At 42.0% G+C, this 21,438-nt stretch overlaps 3 protein-coding genes across 5 annotated transcripts; 1 reads left to right on the forward strand and 2 right to left on the reverse strand.

Moving 5' to 3' along the window:
• Positions 1–526: 526 nt before the first annotated feature.
• kctd6a (potassium channel tetramerization domain containing 6a) lies at positions 527–6,596 on the reverse strand. Its single transcript, XM_061069558.1, has 6 exons — positions 6,518–6,596; positions 4,813–4,928; positions 4,092–4,261; positions 2,858–3,110; positions 2,420–2,578; positions 527–1,517 (listed from the first exon to the last, which is right to left on the reverse strand). The coding sequence occupies exons 2-6, from the start codon at positions 4,837–4,839 to the stop codon at positions 1,407–1,409; spliced, it is 720 nt and encodes a 239-aa protein (XP_060925541.1). The 5' UTR covers positions 4,840–4,928; positions 6,518–6,596; the 3' UTR covers positions 527–1,406.
• Positions 6,597–7,850: 1,254 nt separating this feature from the next.
• LOC133000700 (uncharacterized) lies at positions 7,851–14,635 on the forward strand. 2 transcript variants are annotated; one of them, XM_061070656.1, is made up of 5 exons: positions 7,851–8,711; positions 9,596–9,766; positions 9,863–10,041; positions 12,725–12,965; positions 13,152–14,635. In XM_061070656.1, the coding sequence occupies exons 1-5, from the start codon at positions 8,115–8,117 to the stop codon at positions 13,647–13,649; spliced, it is 1,686 nt and encodes a 561-aa protein (XP_060926639.1). In that variant the 5' UTR covers positions 7,851–8,114; the 3' UTR covers positions 13,650–14,635. The 2 variants fall into 2 exon arrangements, with proteins under 2 accessions (XP_060926639.1, XP_060926640.1); XM_061070657.1 differs by having other exon boundaries at positions 9,599–9,766.
• A 544-nt stretch (positions 14,636–15,179) lies between these two features.
• pdhb (pyruvate dehydrogenase E1 subunit beta) lies at positions 15,180–21,166 on the reverse strand. 2 transcript variants are annotated; one of them, XM_061069266.1, is made up of 11 exons: positions 21,102–21,166; positions 20,959–21,012; positions 19,057–19,164; positions 18,890–18,952; positions 18,697–18,732; positions 18,413–18,603; positions 17,591–17,685; positions 17,308–17,418; positions 17,007–17,098; positions 16,780–16,921; positions 15,180–15,905 (listed from the first exon to the last, which is right to left on the reverse strand). In XM_061069266.1, the coding sequence occupies exons 1-11, from the start codon at positions 21,138–21,140 to the stop codon at positions 15,760–15,762; spliced, it is 1,077 nt and encodes a 358-aa protein (XP_060925249.1). In that variant the 5' UTR covers positions 21,141–21,166; the 3' UTR covers positions 15,180–15,759. The 2 variants fall into 2 exon arrangements, with proteins under 2 accessions (XP_060925249.1, XP_060925248.1); XM_061069265.1 differs by having other exon boundaries at positions 18,413–18,732.
• Between the last annotated feature and the right edge of the window lie 272 nt (positions 21,167–21,438).

Genomic DNA, 21,438 nt, shown 5'->3' on the forward strand with positions numbered 1-21,438 from the left:
CATCTCTGGTTCCCTGAAGGTGGATTGAGGTAGCCTCTCAAATGCTCTGAGAGCAAACATGTTCCTCTTCTTTTTCAAGAACCTCTTTAAGACACATATCTTCTAAGAACACCTTCTCTTCTGACACCTTAACTAGCAAGTGTGCACTTTCAGTACACTTCTCTACCTCATCTCCCACACTTTGTCTCATTGAACACTTCTAAAAGGTTTCCCACTGCACTAAAGCTTTACTGTTGTCCCGCAGTATGTCACTTTGGATAAAAGCGTTTGCCAAATGAGTAAATGTGAGTAGAAGAATCCCTTTTATTACGCTAACTTTGCTTGTTTACACTGAACCAAACAAGGCCGGCTTACTGCTCCCTCAGTGTTTTATTTTTTAGATAACATGCTGCTGCTCTGGAAAAATAAGTTTGACATTTGACACGACATAAATCCCGCCTGGAAAGAAAGTGAACCTATACTTAAGCTTGTGGGATGGAAATTTGACCTGGTGAGACTTCTGAAATAAAGAGATTCGAGACACATAGTCTTTTGAGATGATTTTATTCCTTTCATGGAAGGTCAGACAGGCATACATAATGACAAAGAAACAGCTGCAGGCGTATGCTTTTTATGAAGATACAATGAAGAAATGTGTGTGTGTGTGTTAACTATGTTAGTTGTGTGTGTGCAAACTGAGTGAATAGTGAAATTCCAGGAGATAAGACCCAAACACCTGCTGAAGGCCTCCTCAAGGTCTTGGTGGTGGGAGACAAGCATTCTGCAGATATGTGGCTCTGAGTTTCACAGGGAGAGATAGTCTGCACAGACAGAGATAATACAAGCGTGCTATACTGGTAACATTTTCCATTACACTCGTCTAGTAGACAAGTTGAGATCTGAAGTTTAGAAGTAAAAAGAACCCAAGATGATCACTTTTCAGATTGTTTTATTGGCAATTATTATTCATTCATAGTTTTTGACACATAACAGATTTGTGATAGGGCAGATCTGTACTTTGGTCCATGTCCTCTCTGTTAACGTGGAGGAGGAAGGGTTTAAGACCTTTGTTGTAACCAGCCACCAGGGGGCGCTCAAGATATTTTGGCTTCACCTTTGGAAGCCATCTTGTCATTCGTCTTCAGACAGTCTAACCTGAAAGACCACTAGTTCCTAAAAAATTGTTGTATTAGCCATATGTATATACTGTATGTATATAATAGAGCAAATGAGATTTATGTTAAATCTTCACGATATTGTACCAAAAGCGGCTAATGTGCTAGCCTGACAGTAACTCATCTGAGCAGACTCACAAACACACATCATGCAAAACATCAACACATATCGACAAAACCACGATCACCAACAGGTCTCTGTCTCTCTGAAGACACCATGGTAAAGTCCAGTCCATCCCTCTGGTTAATCCGTCAGTCATTAACTTTCCGAACTCGTCGGCAAAACGTCCAATTATGTTCCACCGTGTTTTCATTGGCTCGTTCACTCATGTGGTGAACACGTGTGTTGCGTATTGCGAAACCCTGGAAAATAACAGGACACAAATCAGTCATCATATAAGTGATCATTTCACTTTAAATCATGACGTGGAAAATGCTGAATTTATGTTACAAATCAGCTTTTGAACATGTAAGACTCACTGACCTCTATGAATTGTTTAATTTTGTCCACAAGCTAAAACTGTCTCATCTCTAGGGGTTGATATCGACATCGAAGGAGCGTTTTGTGTCGAGATCATTTCTACACACTCGGTCTTATTTGAACTGTCATGCAGGTGCAGCAGAGCCCAGTGCTAAAGGACCGGCTGAAGTGGAGTGTAGATCAGGAAGTAAGGTGATAAACAAATTCACATCCAGCCCATACACACACACACACACATTCTGTAGCCAGGGGCAGACAGTGTGGGTTTGCATTTCACTTCTCGAACCAGAGGCCTCAGGTTTATCAGTAAATGTGTTTCCGGTTGCCACCAGATAGCTGCAGGGGTTTAATGAATAGAAGGATAATTATAGTATAAAGCAGCTGTGGACAACGGATACAGTTGTTTATAGATAAATACAGGTATTTTATATTTACTAACATTCCTGATTAAAATACCATTAAAACAATTTTAAGCCAAATTTGTATGTTTAGATTGGTTGTAGAGCAACAATTTACATATGAAGCATTATTTTGTTATTGTTGCACATCTGCTCTGTCTCTTGTTGATAAAATAACCAAAGAGGCAGCAGACGTCTGCCCTCAGAGCAAAGTCCAAGACAAATGTTCCTCCAAAATACCCGAAATCTCCCTTTACCCGGCCTCATTTTAATGCACTACCCACCTGGACAAAATGGGAAGTGCACAAAATCACGTTTGGAACATTAGGTGCATCACAAAGTCTTCACAAAAACTAAATTTCGAACGTGAGATAAAAGCCACGTACAGCTTTGGAGATGAAGTCCAGCAGGTGGACACGCAGGCCGATTTCCTGTTGGTGGTCACATGGTCCGAAGGTGAAGGACACCTGGTAGTCTCTGGTGTCCATCATGTGTTTGTTCCACTTTGTGAAACTGCTGGAGATGGACTGCAACACTGCATGGACCTGAAGAAGGACAGGGAGTGATCAAAATATATGCAATTTATTATTCATATTTGATTAGTATCTTTTAAGCCGTATATTATAAAATTACATATATTAAATTGTTTATACGTAATAAACAGAAACTCTCAATCAACATATTAGCATTTCCTACTTTGCTTAAGGTTATTTACATGTGACACAGATGTTTTTATTATTTTAATAAGGTGTAATAACTGAACAATCTTGTAATATTTACTCAACACAATATGAGACCAGCCTGACCCTCCTGTTCCCTCTGACCTTGGTGGTGATGGTGAGCTGTGTGATGATGACTGCGACGGGGTTGGAGTATTTAGACAGTTTCCTGGTGCTGGACAGTTCCACCACCTCCTCATAAGTGTCAGTGGGGTAGTGCAGCGCGGGTCTGGGGTCTCCCAGGCACTGGATCAGGGGCTCGATCTGATAGAAGTCCGCCTCCTTCCTGAGCAGCGTCCTCTCCTTGAAGTCGCACGGCAGCGTGAGCTCCGACGTCCGCAGGAAGTTGAGGACGTAGCTGAAACAGCAGAAACAGACGGGATCAGTCCGGACTGCTGAGCTGATGAGTCTGTAGAACTCTGAGAGGGGGGGGGGCTGCTGTTCATTCACACAGATACAAACTCTATCAGGGTGGGAAAAGTTTGTTGTGGATTTCCTGACAGTGTAGTTGACTCCTGTGTTAGAGAATAATGTGTAATGGAAAAATTAACTAAGTATGTGTGAAACCTATGTTGTAGTTGGAAAGTAAGTTTTTGTAGCTCTGTCTAAAGGCTTTAATGACCTTTCTACATACATATACAAACTGTTCAAATAGTTTATGACCTGGACGACTGTTTTAATTGTGTGAACTGTGTATGACCTGAAAACTGTTAGACCCTTTAGACTCCCCAAAGAACTGAATGTATGTCTGCTTATCTCCAAAGGAAACACATGTAAATCAGTTGTCTGTGTTTAGATAGCTCTCTCCCTGTGCCTACAGAACCAGGCTGGATTGGCTGAGAGAGATAGCCTTAGTCCTCCTATATAAGACTCTTGTATTTGACTGTCCTGCATCTTCACTCTGAAATCTTTGTGACTCCCTGTGTTGATCCTTTCTGCAGAAAGCCCCTTATTAAATACACTTTGATAACTTTGGTGTTTCCAGCCTCTTGTATCTCCAGATTTGTTCCTATGAAAAAAACTAAAGGATGCGTCTGTCTCTTCATTCTTCTGCACTTCACTTCCTTACTACGTATGTGGCTTCAAAACCTGAGCTTAAGTTCCAACTGACGCTAAATATCTTTAAAAGGAGCTTCAAAATACATAGTTTGCATTGTACATGTGGTGATTGTAGATATTTCCCGATATAAAGATCGATCCTGTAATGGACTCAGGAAGCCCTCCGGTGATGAGCCTCATCAGAATGGCAAGGGTTTCCAATCTAACATTTATCGTGGTAGTTTGGTAACCTGCTAACACTCATTAACACACACGCACACACTAGGACACACAAACAAACCGAAACAGTGGGCCGTCCCGGTCGATGAAGTAGTTTCCATGAGAGTCCTTCACTGTGGGGAAGTCTCCACTGAACATGGCTCCCAACATGGATTCTGGATAACGCTGCAGTGTGGACAGAGTCACGCTGTACATACAACCGCCCACGTTCAGAGTCACTGGCGCCCCCATCTGGAGAAAACAGGAAGAACAGACCGCCGCTTACCGATTGGGTATTTTGTCACGACCTTCGCTGATTGGTTCCTATCACACGACCTTCTTCCTTGAGGATAACAATTGACATTAGCCTCGGCTACCAGTGTAGAGCACGAAATTAATAATCATTGAAAAGCTTTTTCAGCTGTTGTCCTTACTAACAACTGTTGTGCAGTTAAATTCTATTTTACAACTATTTACTTGCATGGGATACGAGCTATTATTTGAGCAATCACCACCAAATGCTTTCCAGTTACAAACGTGAGAGGTCACATGATGCATGTTTGTAGTTGTGTTAGTACGGACGAGTATTTAAACTGATACAGAGCCAAGACGTTTGTGTGGACAGAGTTCGAAAATATGGTGTCATGGATGTAGCCTCAGCTTCCACTACCAAGAAAAACAGAAGTAGCAGAATAAAACATTATTCAAAGGCTGAGCCAACAGAAAGCAGCAGTTCGGGAAGTTGTCTGCAGCTGAGACAAACACACACACACACACACACACAAACACACACACACACTCACCATGTGACCCAGGTCTCCATTCTCCATCTGCAGCCCTGGAGTCTCTCACAGCCTGTGTTGCTTCTCTTCAGGTCAAATTGTCCAGAAGATCCGTTTCTGCGTTTTCCCACCAACACCTGCAACAAGAGGACGGAGGAGATGAGAAGTCGTTGCCATGGTGATGAGCAGCCAGCTGATGCAGCAGTGTCCCCGTGGCCCAGACATCATACGGATGATTAGTCTTGTGTTCCATGATGTCCTGATGTGTCCACACAGCAGCAGCCAGTGAGGAGCAGGAGGCGGAGCAGTCGACTCCTTTTCTCAGAAGCAGATTGAAAACAGATGAATGAAGCTTCCTGTGGCTGATGAAGGAACCGAGCATGTTAATGAGCTGTGGCTGCACCGTGCACCGGCTGTGTGTTAGAAGCTGAGGAACTGGAGACGCTTTGATTCCTCATTCATTGACAGTTTCAAATAGCAGATCAAACTCAATGCAACCAAACAATCCAGTGCAGTGTTTTTCCTTATGCGTCACAAACAAAAGACAGAAACCACAATAAATCTTTTTACAGAAGGCAGCCAAGTAGTTAAATCATCCCTTTGTTCACTTAATATGTTGGAAAAAGAAAGTTTCTATTTATCAAGAAGGCCTGGTTGTTCTCCATTGTTTTAAGAATTGAATACTTGGAGTTGATAGTTGAATTCTCAACAAATGAAAGAAGGAGGAGTCACTGCAGTCTTTCCAAGACAGGGATAGATATTTATCTGCTTTTCAATCTCCAGTGGATTTAACTCCCATTCTTCCAGCTGAAGACAAACCTGAAAATACCTCAGAGGGGATTCTTTCAAAGTCCTGCTTCATCAGTCTCTACTTCCAGAAGAGGATGTTCCAGAACAGCAGCCAGCAAGGATAGACTAGCTGTTAATATTGAGGTGATATAATATATAGTAATTGTTGATTTTCAATCATGAATACTGACGTCTGTAAATACACACTTAAATATATTTCCCATATTATAACACTCATTCTTGCCAGAAGTGCCTTTTGAGTACTTAATGCTTTATGTACTAATTTCTAGTTTAATTTCAAAGTTGTGAAACAAATGGCATCAAGGGTTTCTATCAGAGCCCTTTTGATGATATCTTCAATGTGCTTGTTTTGTCAACAGTCCAGAAGATATAACATTGGCAGTCACATACACATCTGGTTTCAGATCTAGCCACAGATTCCAGAATCTAAATCATGGAGAAGAAGCTTCTATAGACTATAGGTCTGGAACAAGCTGCCTGATGATCCTATGACCTGCTTGTAGAGCACTTTGTACATGTGATTTCTACTCTATATATAGAATATATTATTATTATCTCTCCTGTTTTACTTAACCTCTTCTCTTCTACTATATTTGACCTTTTATTTGGCTTAAAACTGATTTATTTCCATTGAGTCTCTGCACTGAAGCCTGAATCTACCAGTGTGTGACGTCAGGGAATCGAACCTTTCACCACGGAGCTGCATGTTGGTGGTTCAGCACCGAGCTGCGTCACACAGGAAACACGTGTCTGTTGTTTTGTCTCCATTCAGCATCGATGTGAGAAGCAGATGATGAGCTGATGTTTCTCTGTGTGCACCGTTAGCAGCTGCTAGCTAGCCAGTTAGCATGACGCGTCACGGAAGAGACACAGCGTCAGTGGGAAACGTGAATTAATACAAAAATAAAAGTCTCACCTCTGATCCATCGCTGCTTGAGCAGGGTTCATCCGCAGGAGACACTGATCTGAGAACCAGCAGCCATGATGGTTCCTTTATTTACACTGGGTCACAGGAAGCAGGGGGAGATTTTCAAAATAAGAGTTATTTAAAGCTTGGGATCAAAGACTGTATACAAAAGAGCTTGGGATAATAAGGTAGAATATTAAAATAATAAGGTCTATTGAAATAAAGACTATCCATCTACTACCTAATTATCATTCTATCTATCTATCTATCTATATCTATCTATCTATCTATCTATCTATCTATCTATCTATCTATCTATCTATCTATCTATCTATCTATCTATCTATCTATCTATCTATCTATCTATCTATCTATCTATCTATCTATCTATCTATCCATCTATCTATCTATCTATCTATCTATCTAACCATCTATCTATCTATCTATCTTTATATATATCCATTGATCCATCTATCTATCTATCTATCTATCTATCTATCTATCTATCTATCTATCTATCTATCTATCTATCTATCTATCTATCTATCTATCTATCTATCTATCTATCTATCTATCTATCATCTATCTATCTATCTATCTATCTATCTATCTATCTATCTATCTATCTATCTATCTATCTATCTTTATATATATCCATTGATCCATCTATCTATCTATCATCTATCTATCTATCTATCTATCTATCTATCTATCTATCTATCTATCTATCTATCTATCTATCTATCTATCTATCTATCTATCTATTTATCTATCTATCTATCTATCTATCTATCTATCTATCTATCTATCTATCTATCTATCTATCTATCTATCTATCTATCTATCTATCTATCTATCTATCTATCTATCTATCTATCCATCTATCTATCTATCTATCTATCTATCTATCTATCTATCTAACCATCTCTCCATCTCTCCATCTAGTTTCTATTGATCAGTACCACTCATAATTTATTCATGACTATAATTAAATTCAATGATTGATTTATTTTATTCAACCCTCATCTTAACTCCAGGATACATTGAGTGTGAGGCCTGATTTACAATGTAGTCGTGTGCAGAAAAATAAACAAAACAGTCGAAGACACAGAGACAACTCAAATATTAAATACATCAAAATATGTTCAAAATCTTAAAGCAACTCTTAGCTTATGTTAACAATGTGTTAGCATTAGGTACTTATACACACTTTCTAATATTCATAGAATCATTCTTAGCTGTGTAAACCTCTAGGAAACGATCAACACGTCATCTGCACAAACTACATCTACTTCCCGTCGCTAGGGGGCAGCAGCCGCAGCGTCACATCCAACAGGAACCGGAAGCTGTTTTGTTTATACGCGGTTACATCCTGTTGGTCTCAGCGTTAAACTCTGCGTTCATCGCGTTTCTGGGAGCTTTGATCCCACTGGGCGGACTGGTTCCACGGAGGAGACGCTGGGAGTCCCGCGGGTCGCAGGTAGCATTAGCAGGTCGCGTTAGCATGTAGCATTAGCATGTAGCATTAGCCTGGAGCGATGACCGAGGACAGAGTTCTACTTTGACTCAAACCGGAGATCCGCTGCTCGTCACGTCGAGTGAGACCATGAACCCGGGGGAGAACGGCCCCGGGTCCGACCCGAACGGCCCCGTCCCCGGGTCCGACCCGAACGAGCACGACTACGCTCACTCCGTGGACAGCGGCTCAGCTCCCGCCGAGGCGCCCTCCTTCCCCGGGACGTCAGCGGAGGACAGCGGAGTCCCTGCGGGGGAAGGCTTCCCTGCCCCGGCTGAGCAGCAGCAGATCACCCCGGTGCAGGCTGCCTCTCTGCCGGTGGAGCTGCCCGAGCCGGCCGTGGGTGCGGAGGTGGACTGCCCCGTGGGGAACTACGTGGAGGCGACCTCCCTCCTGACCCAGGCCGGCTCTCCCACCCCGCAGCGGGGCCGCCGGAGGATGATCGGCCCGGAGGACGGCCACTGCTCCTGCTGCAAGTCGCAGTTCGAGCGCCACGGCCGCAGCTTCAACCGCCGGGCCGTGCACACCTTCACCTCCCCGGACACCGTGACCTGGGTGTTCCCGGACACGGTGGTGCAGGACCGGTCCTTCCTCTGCGAGACGTGTGCACAGGTCATCCGGAGCAAGTGCAAACGCAAACAGGTCGGGAAGCGGTCAGTGTGGCTGAGACCACCGGACACCAAACAGGTAGATGAGAGAGAGAGAGAGATGGGTGTGTGAGAGAGAAAGGGTGAGTGTGTGTGTGTGTGTGTGAGAGCGAGAGAGGTAGATGGGTGTGTGAGAGAGAAAGGGTGTGTGTGTGAGAGAGAGAGAGAGAGAGAGAGTGTGTGTGAGAGAGAGAGAGAGAGGCTGAAACCACCGGACACCAAACAGGTAGATGGGAGAGAGAGGTTGATGGGTGTGAGAGAGAGAGAGAGAGTGTGAGAGAGAGAGAGAGAGAGATGGGTGTGTGAGAGAGAAAGGGTGAGTGTGGTGTGTGTGTTTGAGAGAGAGAGTGTGAGAGAGAGAGAGAGAGAGAGAGAGAGAGAGAGAGGCTGAAACCACCGGACACCAAACAGGTAGATGGGAGAGAGAGAGAGAGAGGTTGATGGGTGAGAGAGAGAGAAAGAGAGAGAGACCACCGGACACCAAACAGGTAGATGGGAGGGAGAGAGAGAGAGGTAGATGGGTGTGTGACAGAGACAAAGGGTGAGTGTGTGTGAGAGAGAGAGAGAGAAGCTGAAACCACCGGACACCAAACAGGTAGATGGGAGAGAGAGAGAGTGTGTGTGAGTGTGAGTGAGAGAGATAGTGATAGAGAGTGTGTGTGTGAGTGTGAGTGTATGAGCATGCGCCACATTTGACCCAGATTGTTTTCTCTGACAATCTCACGACAAAACTAAGGAGAACATTTCCAGATTCCTGAAAGTCATTTAAAGAAACCAATCTGGTGTTTTAAAATGTGTCCAAACCCTTTTTCTTTCCAAAACCTAAACAGTCTGGAGTTGTATCTTTTTGCTTGAAACAACATGAGTATCATTATGTTCAAAAAGACAAAATACCTGAAACCTCCTCCTGTGCTTTGGTGCCAGCAGCCAGACGGGAGGGACAAGAAGAAGAAGGGCCGCCGGATGGGCAAGAAGAGCAAAGCGGCGGCGCTGGTGAGCAAGTCCTGCTACAAGGCGGCGTTCAAAATGCTCTGGTCGGCTAAAGGCGCCCGGAAGCCCATGATGGACTTCTGGTGCAAACAGCTGAAAGAGGAGGTGAGGACAGACGCTCCCGTCATTCAGGACAACTCGCTTCAGTCTTCATTACGAGCACGTTTTTTTATTTGTTGTGTATTCCCTGTTGCGGTGCAGATGAAGTTGCTGTCGCGGCAGACAGGAAGTCCCTTCCATCAGAAGGTGACGAGCAGGAAGCCGCTGACCTCCTTCCCCTGGCGCCGGTGTCTGAACTGGGCTCAGGAGAAAGCTCCTCTCGTCACCACCTGCCTGCGCTCGCTGTTCCCCGACCTCAACGCCCTCGCCAAGAGCAGCCAGTGAGTGGCGTTTGAGCTTTGAATACGGAATCCTGCTGATGGCTTATTACCCTTTTCAATATTATCTACTTCATCATAAGCCTGTGAATCTAAATCTATCTATCTATCTATCTATCTATCTATCTATCTATCTATCTATCTATCTATCTATCTATCTATCTATCTATCTATCTATCTATCTATCTATCTATCTCATTACCTTTTTAATATTATCTACTTCATCATAAGCCTGTGAATCTATCTATCTATCTATCTATCTATCTATCTATCTATCTATCTATCTATCTATCTATCTATCTATCTATCTATCTATCTATCTATCTATCTATCTATCTATCTATCTATCTATATATCTATATATCTATCTATATATCTATCTATCTATCTCATTACCTTTTTAATATTATCTACTTCATCATAAGCCTGTGAATCTAAATCTATCTATCTATCTATCTATCTATCTATCTATCTATCTATCTATCTATCTATCTATCTATCTATCTATCTATGTATCTATCTATCTATCTATCTATCTATCTATCTATCTATCTATCTATCTATCTATCTATCTATCTATCTATCTATCTCATTACCTTTTTAATATTATCTACTTCATCATAAGCCTGTGAATCTAAATCTATCTATCTATCTATCTATCTATCTATCTATCTATCTATCTATCTATCTATCTATCTATCTATCTATCTATCTATCTATCTATCTCATTACCTTTTTAATATTATCTACTTCATCATAAGCCTGTGAATCTAAATCTATCTATCTATCTATCTATCTATCTATCTATCTATCTATCTATCTATCTATCTATCTATCTATCTATCTATCTATCTATCTATCTATCTATCTATCTATCTATCTATCTATCTATCTATCTATCTCATATTACCTTTTTAATATTATCTACTTCATCATAAGCCTGTGAATCTAAATCTATCTATCTATCTATCTATCTATCTATCTATCTATCTATCTATCTATCTATCTATCTATCTATCTATCTATCTATCTATCTATCTATCTATCTATCTATCTATCTATCTATCTATCTATCTATCTATCTCATTACCTTTTTAATATTATCTACTTCATCATAAGCCTGTGAATCTAAATCTATCTATCTATCTATCTATCTATCTATCTATCTATCTATCTATCTATCTATCTATCTATCTATCTATCTATCTATCTATCTATCTCATTACCTTTTTAATATTATCTACTTCATCATAAGCCTGTGAATCTAAATCTATCTATCTATCTATCTATCTATCTATCTATCTATCTATCTATCTATCTATCTATCTATCTATCTATCTATCTATCTATCTATCTATCTATCTATCTATCTATCTATCTATCTCATTACCTTTTTAATATTATCTACTTCATCATAAGCCTGTGAATCTAAATCTATCTATCTATCTATCTATCTATCTATCTATCTATCTATCTATCTATCTATCTATCTATCTATCTATCTATCTATCTATCTATCTATCTATCTATCTATCTATCTATCTATCTATCTATCTATCTATCTATCTAATTACCTTTTTATTATTATCTACTTCATCATAAGCCTGTGAATCTAAATCTATCTATCTATCTATCTATCTATCTATCTATCTATCTATCTATCTATCTATCTATCTATCTATCTATCTATCTATCTATCTATCTATCTATCTCATTACCTTTTTAATATTATCTACTTCATCATAAGCCTGTGAATCTAAATCTATCTATCTATCTATCTATCTATCTATCTATCTATCTATCTATCTATCTATCTATCTATCTATCTATCTATCTATCTATCTATCTATCTCATATTACCTTTTTAATATTATCTACTTCATCATAAGCCTGTGAATCTAAATCTATCTATCTATCTATCTATCTATCTATCTATCTATCTATCTATCTATCTATCTATCTATCTATCTATCTATCTATCTATCTATCTATCTATCTATCTATCTATCTATCTATCTATCTCATTACCTTTTTAATATTATCTACTTCATCATAAGCCTGTGAATCTAAATCTATCTATCTATCTATCTATCTATCTATCTATCTATCTATCTATCTATCTATCTATCTATCTATCTATCTATCTATCTATCTATCTATCTATCTATCTATCTATCTATCTATCTATCTCATTACCTTTTTAATATTATCTACTTCATCATAAGCCTGTGAATCTAAATCTATCTATCTATCTATCTATCTATCTATCTATCTATCTATCTATCTATCTATCTATCTATCTATCTATCTATCTATCTATCTATCTATCTATCTATCTATCTATCTCATTACCTTTTTAATATTATCTACTTCATCATAAGCCTGTGAATCTAAATCTATCTATCTATCTATCTATCTATCTATCTATCTATCTATCTATCTATCTATCTATCTATCTATCTATCTATCTATCTATCTATCTATCTATCTATCTATCTATCTATCTATCTATCTATCTATCTATCTATCTATCTATCTATCTATCTATCTATCTATCTATCTATCTATCTATCTATCTATCTATCTAATTACCTTTTTATTATTATCTACTTCATCATAAGCCTGTGAATCTGAGCGGATGTGGGTTGAGGGTCTGACGAGTATCTGTTTTTCCTTTGTGCTGTAGCCTGCTGTCGGAGGAGCAGGCGCAGACGCTTCTGGAGCGCCGGGCCGTGGTGGCGCTCTCCATCCCACTTTTCACTCGGAACATCTGGAAGAACAACTTCATGCAGGCGGCTCTGGGGGCGGAGCTCCGTCTGCAGGGCTGCTCGGGCGCCGCGCTCGACGCCCTGAACACGATGGGACTGTGTCAGAACAAGGACACGGTCCGGCTGCTGCTGCACCGGCTGCGGAACGGCAAGAAGACGGTGAGTGTCAGGACCAGCGGTGATGGGGGTGCAAAGAGACGGAATGTTGATCTAACATCCATCAGTAAAGATCAGAATTCAAATAAATGATGTTGTTCTGTAAGAGATTAAATGTGTCACTACTTTTCTAGGAACTTTATTCAAGGTCTTATTTCTGAAGTTTGTGTGTGTTTGTGTTTTGTTCAGTCAACACAAAATGGACGACAAAGGGCAAGGTTGATGCAAGAGCAGTTGAAAGGTGAACAGATGTCCGATGTGGAGGATGACGATATCGAAGAGGAGGAGGAAGAGGAGGAGGAGGAAGAAGAGGATGATGATGATGATGAGGAGGAGGAGGAGGAAGAAGAAGTGGAAGAGGAGGCGGAACTAGAATTGGCAGTGGAGCAGACAGAGGTGCCGGATGGAGTGCCACAGGAAGAGGAGGAGGAGGATCAAGCAGCAGAGGAAAAAGAGGAGAAGAAGAGGAAGAGGAGGAAGAAGGCGAAGAAGCAGAGGAAGGAAGAGAAAAGGAAGGAGAGAGGCAAACGAAAGGCGAAGCAGAGAGAGGAAGAGGAGGAGGATGATGATGAGGAGTCGGATGAAGATGAGGAGTCGGAGCAGAAGAAGAGGAGGGTGGTGGTGGTGAGGCTCGGCCTGCTGAAGGGACATTCAGAGGTCGGACGATCCGACCTATCAGCTCCCTAAGACTTTGTAGGCCCCACCCATGAACTCAACATGCCACACCCACAACCAGACAGAACAAGAGGCTCCGCCCTCACCTCTATTCATTTTATCATTAAATCGCTTCTTTGTTTCATCGTTAAATTTAACTCAATATTACAAAACAGCCTCAAAATTATGATTCAGTGTTTTGACTCTTGGCCTGAACAGCTCGATAGATTATAATAAATTAATTATTATATTATTATTATTATAAATTATAATAATAACATAATGCTTTGGTTTAAATAAACGATGGTTTCATAACATTTTGTTCAACTATTTGTAAACTCGATAAATTATCACTTTGTATCATTTGCTTGTTTCCTAAAAGCAGTATTTTAATTTCCAATAATGTTTCCTGGTTGTGTTTTTCTTTGATTTATCGTCATGGAGACTGAAATCACTTTCAATAAAACCACCAGCCACTGATGAGTCTGTAAATGTTCAAATATCTGTTGGTGAACTTCCAGATGTTTCTCCAGCTGCCGGGTGATTCAAGTTATGGGGAAGTAAAAAACTTGTTTTGTTTTCAAATCCTTATTCAGGTGGATTTTCTTTTTTATACGACCGATGAGAGCAGCTCTCTCAGTTCAGAGTTTGATGAAGGAGCAGAAACTGTTTTCTGGTGGATTCTGAACACTGGAAGCCTCAGACTGTTTGTGATCACAATCTGAAGTTGTGTGTTTCTTGTTTGAAAAGTTTCTGAGCTGAGTTAACGACCTGGGATTTCTACTTTTATTTTTATCTTTACTGTTCGTGAACTGAACAGATTCAAAGCTTCCGAACCAGATTGAATCCGACTGTAAATAAAGATGGACGACATGTCAGATCCCCACAAGTCAAGCCAAAGCGTCTGGATCCACGGCAGCACAGGTCATAAACCCCGCCTCCTCCATTTCAGCGGATGGGACACGGATCAACATTCTAACAAGTCAATGTACACGTTGAATAAAATTTTCTGAAATGTGGTTTGTGTCATTTTAGGTAGTTTTTTTATCAAACGGATGAATGTTCACATTTTTAAATGAAAACAAAAGAATTATCTGGAGGTGTTAAGATAATGTGTTCACAAGGAAAACAAGGAGTTTGAGGTCAGTGACCTTGACCTTTAAGGTCATTCTTTGAGTCCAAGTGAATTTCTTTTTCCAGATTTTTATGAAATTCCCTGTGTTTGTTAGGCACCATGGTCACAGAGTTTAACCTTTGACCTCCAACATTTCATCAGTTCACATTGTTCAGAATTTGAAAACATTCTTTCAAGATGTATTTGAGATACCGTGTTCACAAGAAGACAGATTATCTGTGAACATGCTTCTGACTTGCCAGCACAGAAGCAGAAAAACACATTTTTCCTGAACAGATCACCAGTGAATTAGAAACAAATCACATTCACGCCAACAGTTTTATTAACCTGAACTCAGTCACCGTGTAGTCAGACAGTGGGAGGAGCCAGTGCACGGCAGACACAGGGAACATCGCCAAATATAAATGACGTGAGAGATCGAGGCAGCGTGAAGGACAAAGGTTTTTATTTCTGTAACAGTCATTTACAGCAAACAAAAACATCCACAGAGCTGCTGCAGCTACAATAAATATCCTGACCACGCTCCACCTCCAGTGATCGGCTGGGTCATTCTTCTTCACTGCTGCTTTCAAAGTGTCGGCATAATTAAGTAACTGATCAAATCTTCACCTTTTTTATGCTCACTCAGAAGTTTGTTGTCACCAAATGTCACAGGAATACAGTTTAAAAATCTACAGGATAAAGCTACTTTTATTTTGAAGAGGAAGAAGTGGACAGAGCAACCAGAGCCACACACAGCAGAGTTGGGTTAAGTCTGTACATGAGTAACAGAAGTGACGACTTGACCGAACTCGTGTGTGTCAGCCGCTCTGGGTGCAGCAGGTTGAACATCTGTGCGTTTCATCGATCAACATCTGGCTGGAATCTAAACAGTCGGGAGAAGTTTTTAAAGAAAGTGTTTGACTGTTATTTACACAAGGTTTAAATATTTGACCGATGTCTGTGAGAGCAAGACAAAGAGGACTCTGGTCGGATCGTCCCCTGTGTGTGTGTGTGTGTGTGTGTGTCTCAGATGTTGAGGGTCTTTTTGACAGAGAAGATGATGTCTTTGATCTGCGGCAGACTGTTGTCCTCTAGGATTTTGGCGTAGGGCATCGGGATGTCGACTCCCGTCACTCTGGTGGCTGGAGCGTCCAGGTAGTTGAAAGCAGGACCTGCAAACACACACAGGGGGTTAAAACACAAAATATATGTTTCCAATCTGCAGGCCTAAACAAAAGGTAGGGGCAAGAAGTCTCCAAAACTGCTGTCAACATCTGGGACAATGCCCCCAGGGCTTCAAGTTTCTACTGGAGACACGTCAACATTCAGAATCAAATAGTACTGAGGAAGAGGATGAGGCGGAGGAGGAGGAGGACATATATCAGTTTCATAGGTTGTTTAAATCGAGATATCCAGGTTTAAAGTTCACCGACAGATCAGAACTCAGCTGTGGCAATATTTGGGATTTTGAATGTTGCTTTTGGCCTACATCTACAACCTAGCCCTTTAATGGCTATATTTGGGGTAAGGGGTAACGACACTGCGACAGCCACTAACAAGAAAAATGTTATTGCCTTTGCCACTCTAATTGCTCGAAGGAGAATTCTCTTGGAATGGAAATCACAATTACCACCGAAGGCATCTGTGTGGCTTTCTGATATGATGATGTTTTTAAAAATTGAAAAAGTTAAATACTTTCTTAGAGGATCAACCGGAAAATTCAACAAAGTCTGGGACCATTTACTGGTCTATTTTGACAAACTTGTCACTCTCCCCTCTCATCAGTACACGCTTTCATCTTAGGAGAACTCCCCCCCCCTCCCCCCTCCTTTTTTTTTTTTTTTTTTTAGTGGCACAGGGAATGTTAGGGTGGGATGGGGTTTATAAAAATGTGAATTGTTAAAATGCTACTGTTTCATTGTACATTGACACAAAAAGTAACTTAATTGAAATATTGCAACATGTGTGACAGTGTACATCTTGTCTAACAACCAATAAAAATACATGTAAAAAAAAAAAAGAACTCAGCTGTGGGATCATGCTCACCTTCCATGACCCTGGCGCAGATCTCTGCTCCGACGCCGAACTGAGGCCAGCCGCCTTCCACCGTCACCAGGTGGTTAGTCTTCATCACACTGGCCTCAATAGTATCGATATCCATAGGACGGATGGTCCTCATGTTGACCACCTGACAATCACACACAGAGGAAGTGGTTAACCCAGCGCTGAGCACGGGTCGCCTGTGTCAGACATCGACTGTGTGGTTCCTGTACCTCACACTCGATTCCCTCCTTGGCGAGGACGGCAGCGGCGTCCAGACAGAAGCTGACGTATCGAGAGTGAGCCACCAGCGTGACGTGAGTCCCTGAAGCACACGGGACAAGACCAGAGTTTAGAAACAAGATAATGACCAGATAATCAACAGGAAAAAAATACCAGTTCGGGTCAATTTCCATCCACTAGTGTTGTATAAATATGAGGTGTTGTTGTTTTATATATTTAACACTTAGACAAACTGATGCATTTCACCGTCTGGACGCCAAGTTCAGTGAATCAGGACAGCACGAGTCTCACCCTGTCTCTCCACTTTGGCCTTGCCGATGGGAATGGTGAAGTCTTTGGATTGTGACTCCTCCGACATCTCGAAGGCAACGCCATACATCAGCTCGTTCTCCAGGAACACCACTGTAACACACACACACACACACAGGGGAACGGTTACAGCTAAAACATATCAACAGACAATAAGTACACAATTGAGCTTATAATGCGTCTGTATATAAATGAGCAGAAGGTTTAAAAAAGCTGTTGAAAGGAAGGAGGAAGGGAACACCCCCGACAAAAGACCGTCTCTCACCGGGGTTGTCGTCTCTGATCGCTGCTTTCATGAGACCTCTGGCATCTTCTGCGCTCCAGGGACTCACGACCTTCAGACCAGGACAGTGAGCGTACCTGCATGAAGACGACAATCACAATGAAAACTAATTTTACAAAGGATATTATTCTCTCAGCCTGGTTTCATGTAAGTGACGGTGAGTTCAGTTAAAGGGACTCTTACCTTTGTTGCATTTTTACACTTTTTTTGGATAAGGTTAAATTGGTATTAATAAGGTAATGACACTCTAAAATGCAGGACAGACCCACCAGGAGTAAAAACAAACAATTATTTTCACTTCACAATATTTAGTGAAAACTTCAACCAATAAAATTCTTCGGACCGAAGGACCTTATTGGCCGACAGACCTGTCTGTTTGCTGCATGGACATGCAGGTTTTCCGTCTGCTTCTTGTGGCGCATTCGGGCCCGCGTCATCAAGGCATGTGAATGTAAATGTATATAACTTACCGAATCCATTGCTTTGGTAAACAAAAACTCACGTGCGTGCGCGGAGGCAGTAGCTTGTAAGTCTGCTTGTAAATAAAGTTTCTTCAAAAAAACACCGCGGATGGGAACGAGGGGGTGGGGCATTGGAGGAAGGCGGGATGATTTGAATGTGCTGTAATTCTCAAATGCAACAAAGGTAAGAGTCCCTTTAAGATCTGAATCCAATAGAACATCTTTGGGAAATGTGCAGCGTTAATTCAGCTGCAACGTGCGACTTCACCACTAGATGTCACTAAATCCCCGCTCACTGAACCTTTAAGTTCTATCAAAGCTACCAGAGTGACAGTGAACGCACCAGGCAGCGAAGCACTGCGAGTGCTGAGCAGCGACGCCGGCCGACGCCCCGTTGGGACCCCTGAAGACGATGGGCACCGACTGCAGCCCGGCCGACATGTAGTTGGTCTTTGCTGCCGAGTTGATGACGTGGTCGATGGCTTGCATGGAGAAGTTAAAGGTCATGAACTCACAGATGGGTCTGAGGCCGGCCTGCAGGGGGCGACAGATGAATATCAATAAGTGCTGACAAATAAGGTTATAACTTCCCTCAGTGTAATAACCGTGTGTGTTGAGTGAGCTCACCATGGCAGCTCCCACTGCAATACCAGTGAAGCCAATCTGTGTCCCAGAGAGAGAGAGAGAGAAGGAGAATGTTAGTTTCTCGTGCGTTTCCAGTGTTTTCATCACAAACAAAACAATCTCGAAAAGAGCCAAATTCGTTTTTTCAGGTTTTATTTACAACAGAGAACAAGAGGTCGAACGTGGAGTGTCTCACCTCGGAGATCGGAGTGTCGATGATACGATTGTCTCCGTATTTCTTCCACAGACCTCTGCTCACCTACACACACATTTTAAGGATTTATTAGACCTTCGGCACAATTATTCAGTTCCTGTTTGACCAGTTTCCTGGACGCCATCTTGCTCCGACGAGAGTCCACTCACCTTGTAGGCTCCGTCGTACTGAGCCACCTCCTCCCCCATCAGGAACACCCGCTCGTCCCTCTCCAGCTCCTCGTCCATCGCCTGGTTGAGGGCATCACGGACGTTCATCTGATAACAAACAGCAGCAGCAGGAGAGTTATCACTATCCTGAAACCACTTTCTGATAACAGCACTAAGAGAGATAGGCGGACAGAGGGATAGATATAGATAAATACTTTATGGTCTTGCTTTGTCGAGGCAGAAATTTGTCTTTGCTCACGTTTTCAAAAAGTTCTATAAAAGGTTTGTTAAAAACACAACATCCATCCAAACAGACAGATTTAAAAGAAACTCACTTAAGAAATGCAGAGTTGAAGTAAAAGGCTGATAAAAAACTAGGGCTGGGCAAGTTAACTCGTTTCAATGGAGTCTCGAGTTAACTCAAGTGATGAGTTAACTCGATTAATTATTTTATCTCGCATTCACTCAGGTTTGATTATTTATTGTTTTATTGTGAAAGTCAGGCTTTTATTTTGTGAAAGTCTGTTGCTGACTGCTGCAGAACAGGAAAAAAGAAAATAATTGGCGGATAAACAATCGAGTTAACTCATCGCTTGAGTTAACTCGATTAAAACGAGTTAACTTGCCCAGCCCTATAAAAAACCCAAGTCATGATCAATAATATTTAAGAAAGTTTGAAACTTAAATGAGGAAAATCTAACTGAAAATTCTAATGTGCAAAAGGTAAGGGCGTTTCTATTTAGGAGTGTAAATTCTCAAATGTAACCTTAGAACAAAAGAAAAAATATTGTGCAAAGGTAAGAATGTGTTTCTGAAGGATTGTGTGAAAATATTCAGGTTGTCAGTTGTTGTGTGAAAAAACACTAAAATTATGTGACAACAAGTCAGACCAAAACCAAACATATTGTTTATAGGGGCTAATATGACCAGGAACAGACAGTCTTTATATGGGCTGGTATGGTCTGGACTCCCAGTATGAAGCCCATAGAAAAGCAGGAGGAGTCTATGTGTGAACAGAGCCCCCCCCCCCACCTGGAATCTGTAAGTGAGTGGGGGGGCTGATGATGCTTCTAAAACGCCACAGGTGCCAAAATCAAACAAACAAAGAGTGGAGTGGATGTCAAAGGAGGTTCTGACGACAGCTGTGAAACATCCCTTCCTGTCTGCTCCACCTCTCCATGAGTAACACACAGGTTGTGTTGCTGTTGTGCATGTGTGAAAACAAAACTCCAGATAAACTCTGGAGCCAGTTCACCAGCTTTTACCAGCAGGTCACGTCTGACAGGAAGGGATAAAGAGAGGAAGGATCCTGCTGCAGAAACATGGCGCTGCAACATGGCAGCCTCCAGGGAAGAGGACCCACTTGTGATGTGGATATAAAAGCTCTTTCTAAAGTCACCGAAACCAAATTAATCTCAGTTCCAGGTGATCGTACACACATGAAATCACTAAGAATCGATGTCTGCTGATCCATCCTTCACACTGGACCTTTAACCATCTCATTTACAGCGGGTTTGTGGGTTTTAAAGACACGTTTTACAGCTTTGACATCCACACGTCAGCCCTGGAACCGGAGCCTGGACACACACACCGGGAGCTCTGCAGGTGATCACGGTTTGAGACACATTGTCCGATGTTGTGTTGACATTGAAAACTCGCTCCTGAGGAAACGAGTGTCACCAGGAGGCTAAAAAAAACACACAACCGGTTCAGGGATGGACTCACACCCCCGGAGGATCGACAAGGTGACACCGGGCCGGGCGGACACACACACTTCCCCTGGATACACACTGATCACAGGTGTGTGTCTGTCAGTGAACTACACAGTTTTAAACATCAAGGAAAGGAAAGTGTGTTAGCTTAGCTAGCGTTAGCCTGTTAGCCTGTTAGCTGCTAACTGACCTGCACCGCGGCCGGGACGGTCCTGTGAAACGCCCGCAGCGTGGACACGGTTCCCTGGGGAGAGAGAGACACACACAGCGGCAGTGAGCACCTCGTCCTGCGGGTTAAAGTGACGCACAGAGACGGTGGAGCGGGTAACAGACCTTAGCGGAGCGCAAGAAACTCTTCACGGAGGCCGCCATCTTCACCCTGTCCTCTGCTGGGGAGAAGGGGCGGGGTCTGTGCTGAGGTCGGAGAGCTGCTACCAATCAGCGCCGCGCTTCCGTTGTACGTCGTCCTGCGTCACGTCAGTCAGCCAATCGCAGCGGTTCGGTGTCGAAGGGGGCGGGGAGGAAGCGCAAGAGGAAAACCCAAGGACAGAGAGTCAAGAGGTATGGCGGACAAAACGTGCCATGTAATGAATATATTATATTATATTACATTATATATGTTTAACAAATGTATGGATGTGAATCTGAAAATGTTATTTTATCACAGAAT

The sequence above is a fragment of the Limanda limanda genome, chromosome 4 (genome assembly GCF_963576545.1).
Source record: "Limanda limanda chromosome 4, fLimLim1.1, whole genome shotgun sequence".
NCBI lineage: Eukaryota > Metazoa > Chordata > Actinopteri > Pleuronectiformes > Pleuronectidae > Limanda > Limanda limanda.

Excerpts from the sequence above, each read along its gene's own strand:
- LOC133000700 (XM_061070656.1), top strand. The coding sequence starts at position 8,115 with ATGAACCCGGGGGAGAACGGCCCCGGGTCCGACCCGAACGGCCCCGTC. Across the intron at positions 8,712-9,595 it reads GACCACCGGACACCAAACAG|CAGCCAGACGGGAGGGACAA; the intron begins GTAGATGAGAGA and ends CTTTGGTGCCAG. Across the intron at positions 12,966-13,151 it reads TGCGGAACGGCAAGAAGACG|TCAACACAAAATGGACGACA; the intron begins GTGAGTGTCAGG and ends TGTTTTGTTCAG.
- pdhb (XM_061069265.1), bottom strand. The coding sequence starts at position 21,140 with ATGGCGGCCTCCGTGAAGAGTTTCTTGCGCTCCGCTAAG. Across the intron at positions 18,733-18,889 it reads TCGACACTCCGATCTCCGAG|ATTGGCTTCACTGGTATTGC; the intron begins GTGAGACACTCC and ends TCTGGGACACAG. Across the intron at positions 16,922-17,006 it reads AGGAGGGAATCGAGTGTGAG|GTGGTCAACATGAGGACCAT; the intron begins GTACAGGAACCA and ends TGTGATTGTCAG.
- kctd6a (XM_061069558.1), bottom strand. The coding sequence starts at position 4,839 with ATGGAGAATGGAGACCTGGGTCACATG. Across the intron at positions 4,262-4,812 it reads ATGGAGACCTGGGTCACATG|ATGGGGGCGCCAGTGACTCT; the intron begins GTGAGTGTGTGT and ends TGTTTTCTCCAG. Across the intron at positions 1,518-2,419 it reads TGGACTTCATCTCCAAAGCT|GGTTTCGCAATACGCAACAC; the intron begins GTACGTGGCTTT and ends GTTATTTTCCAG.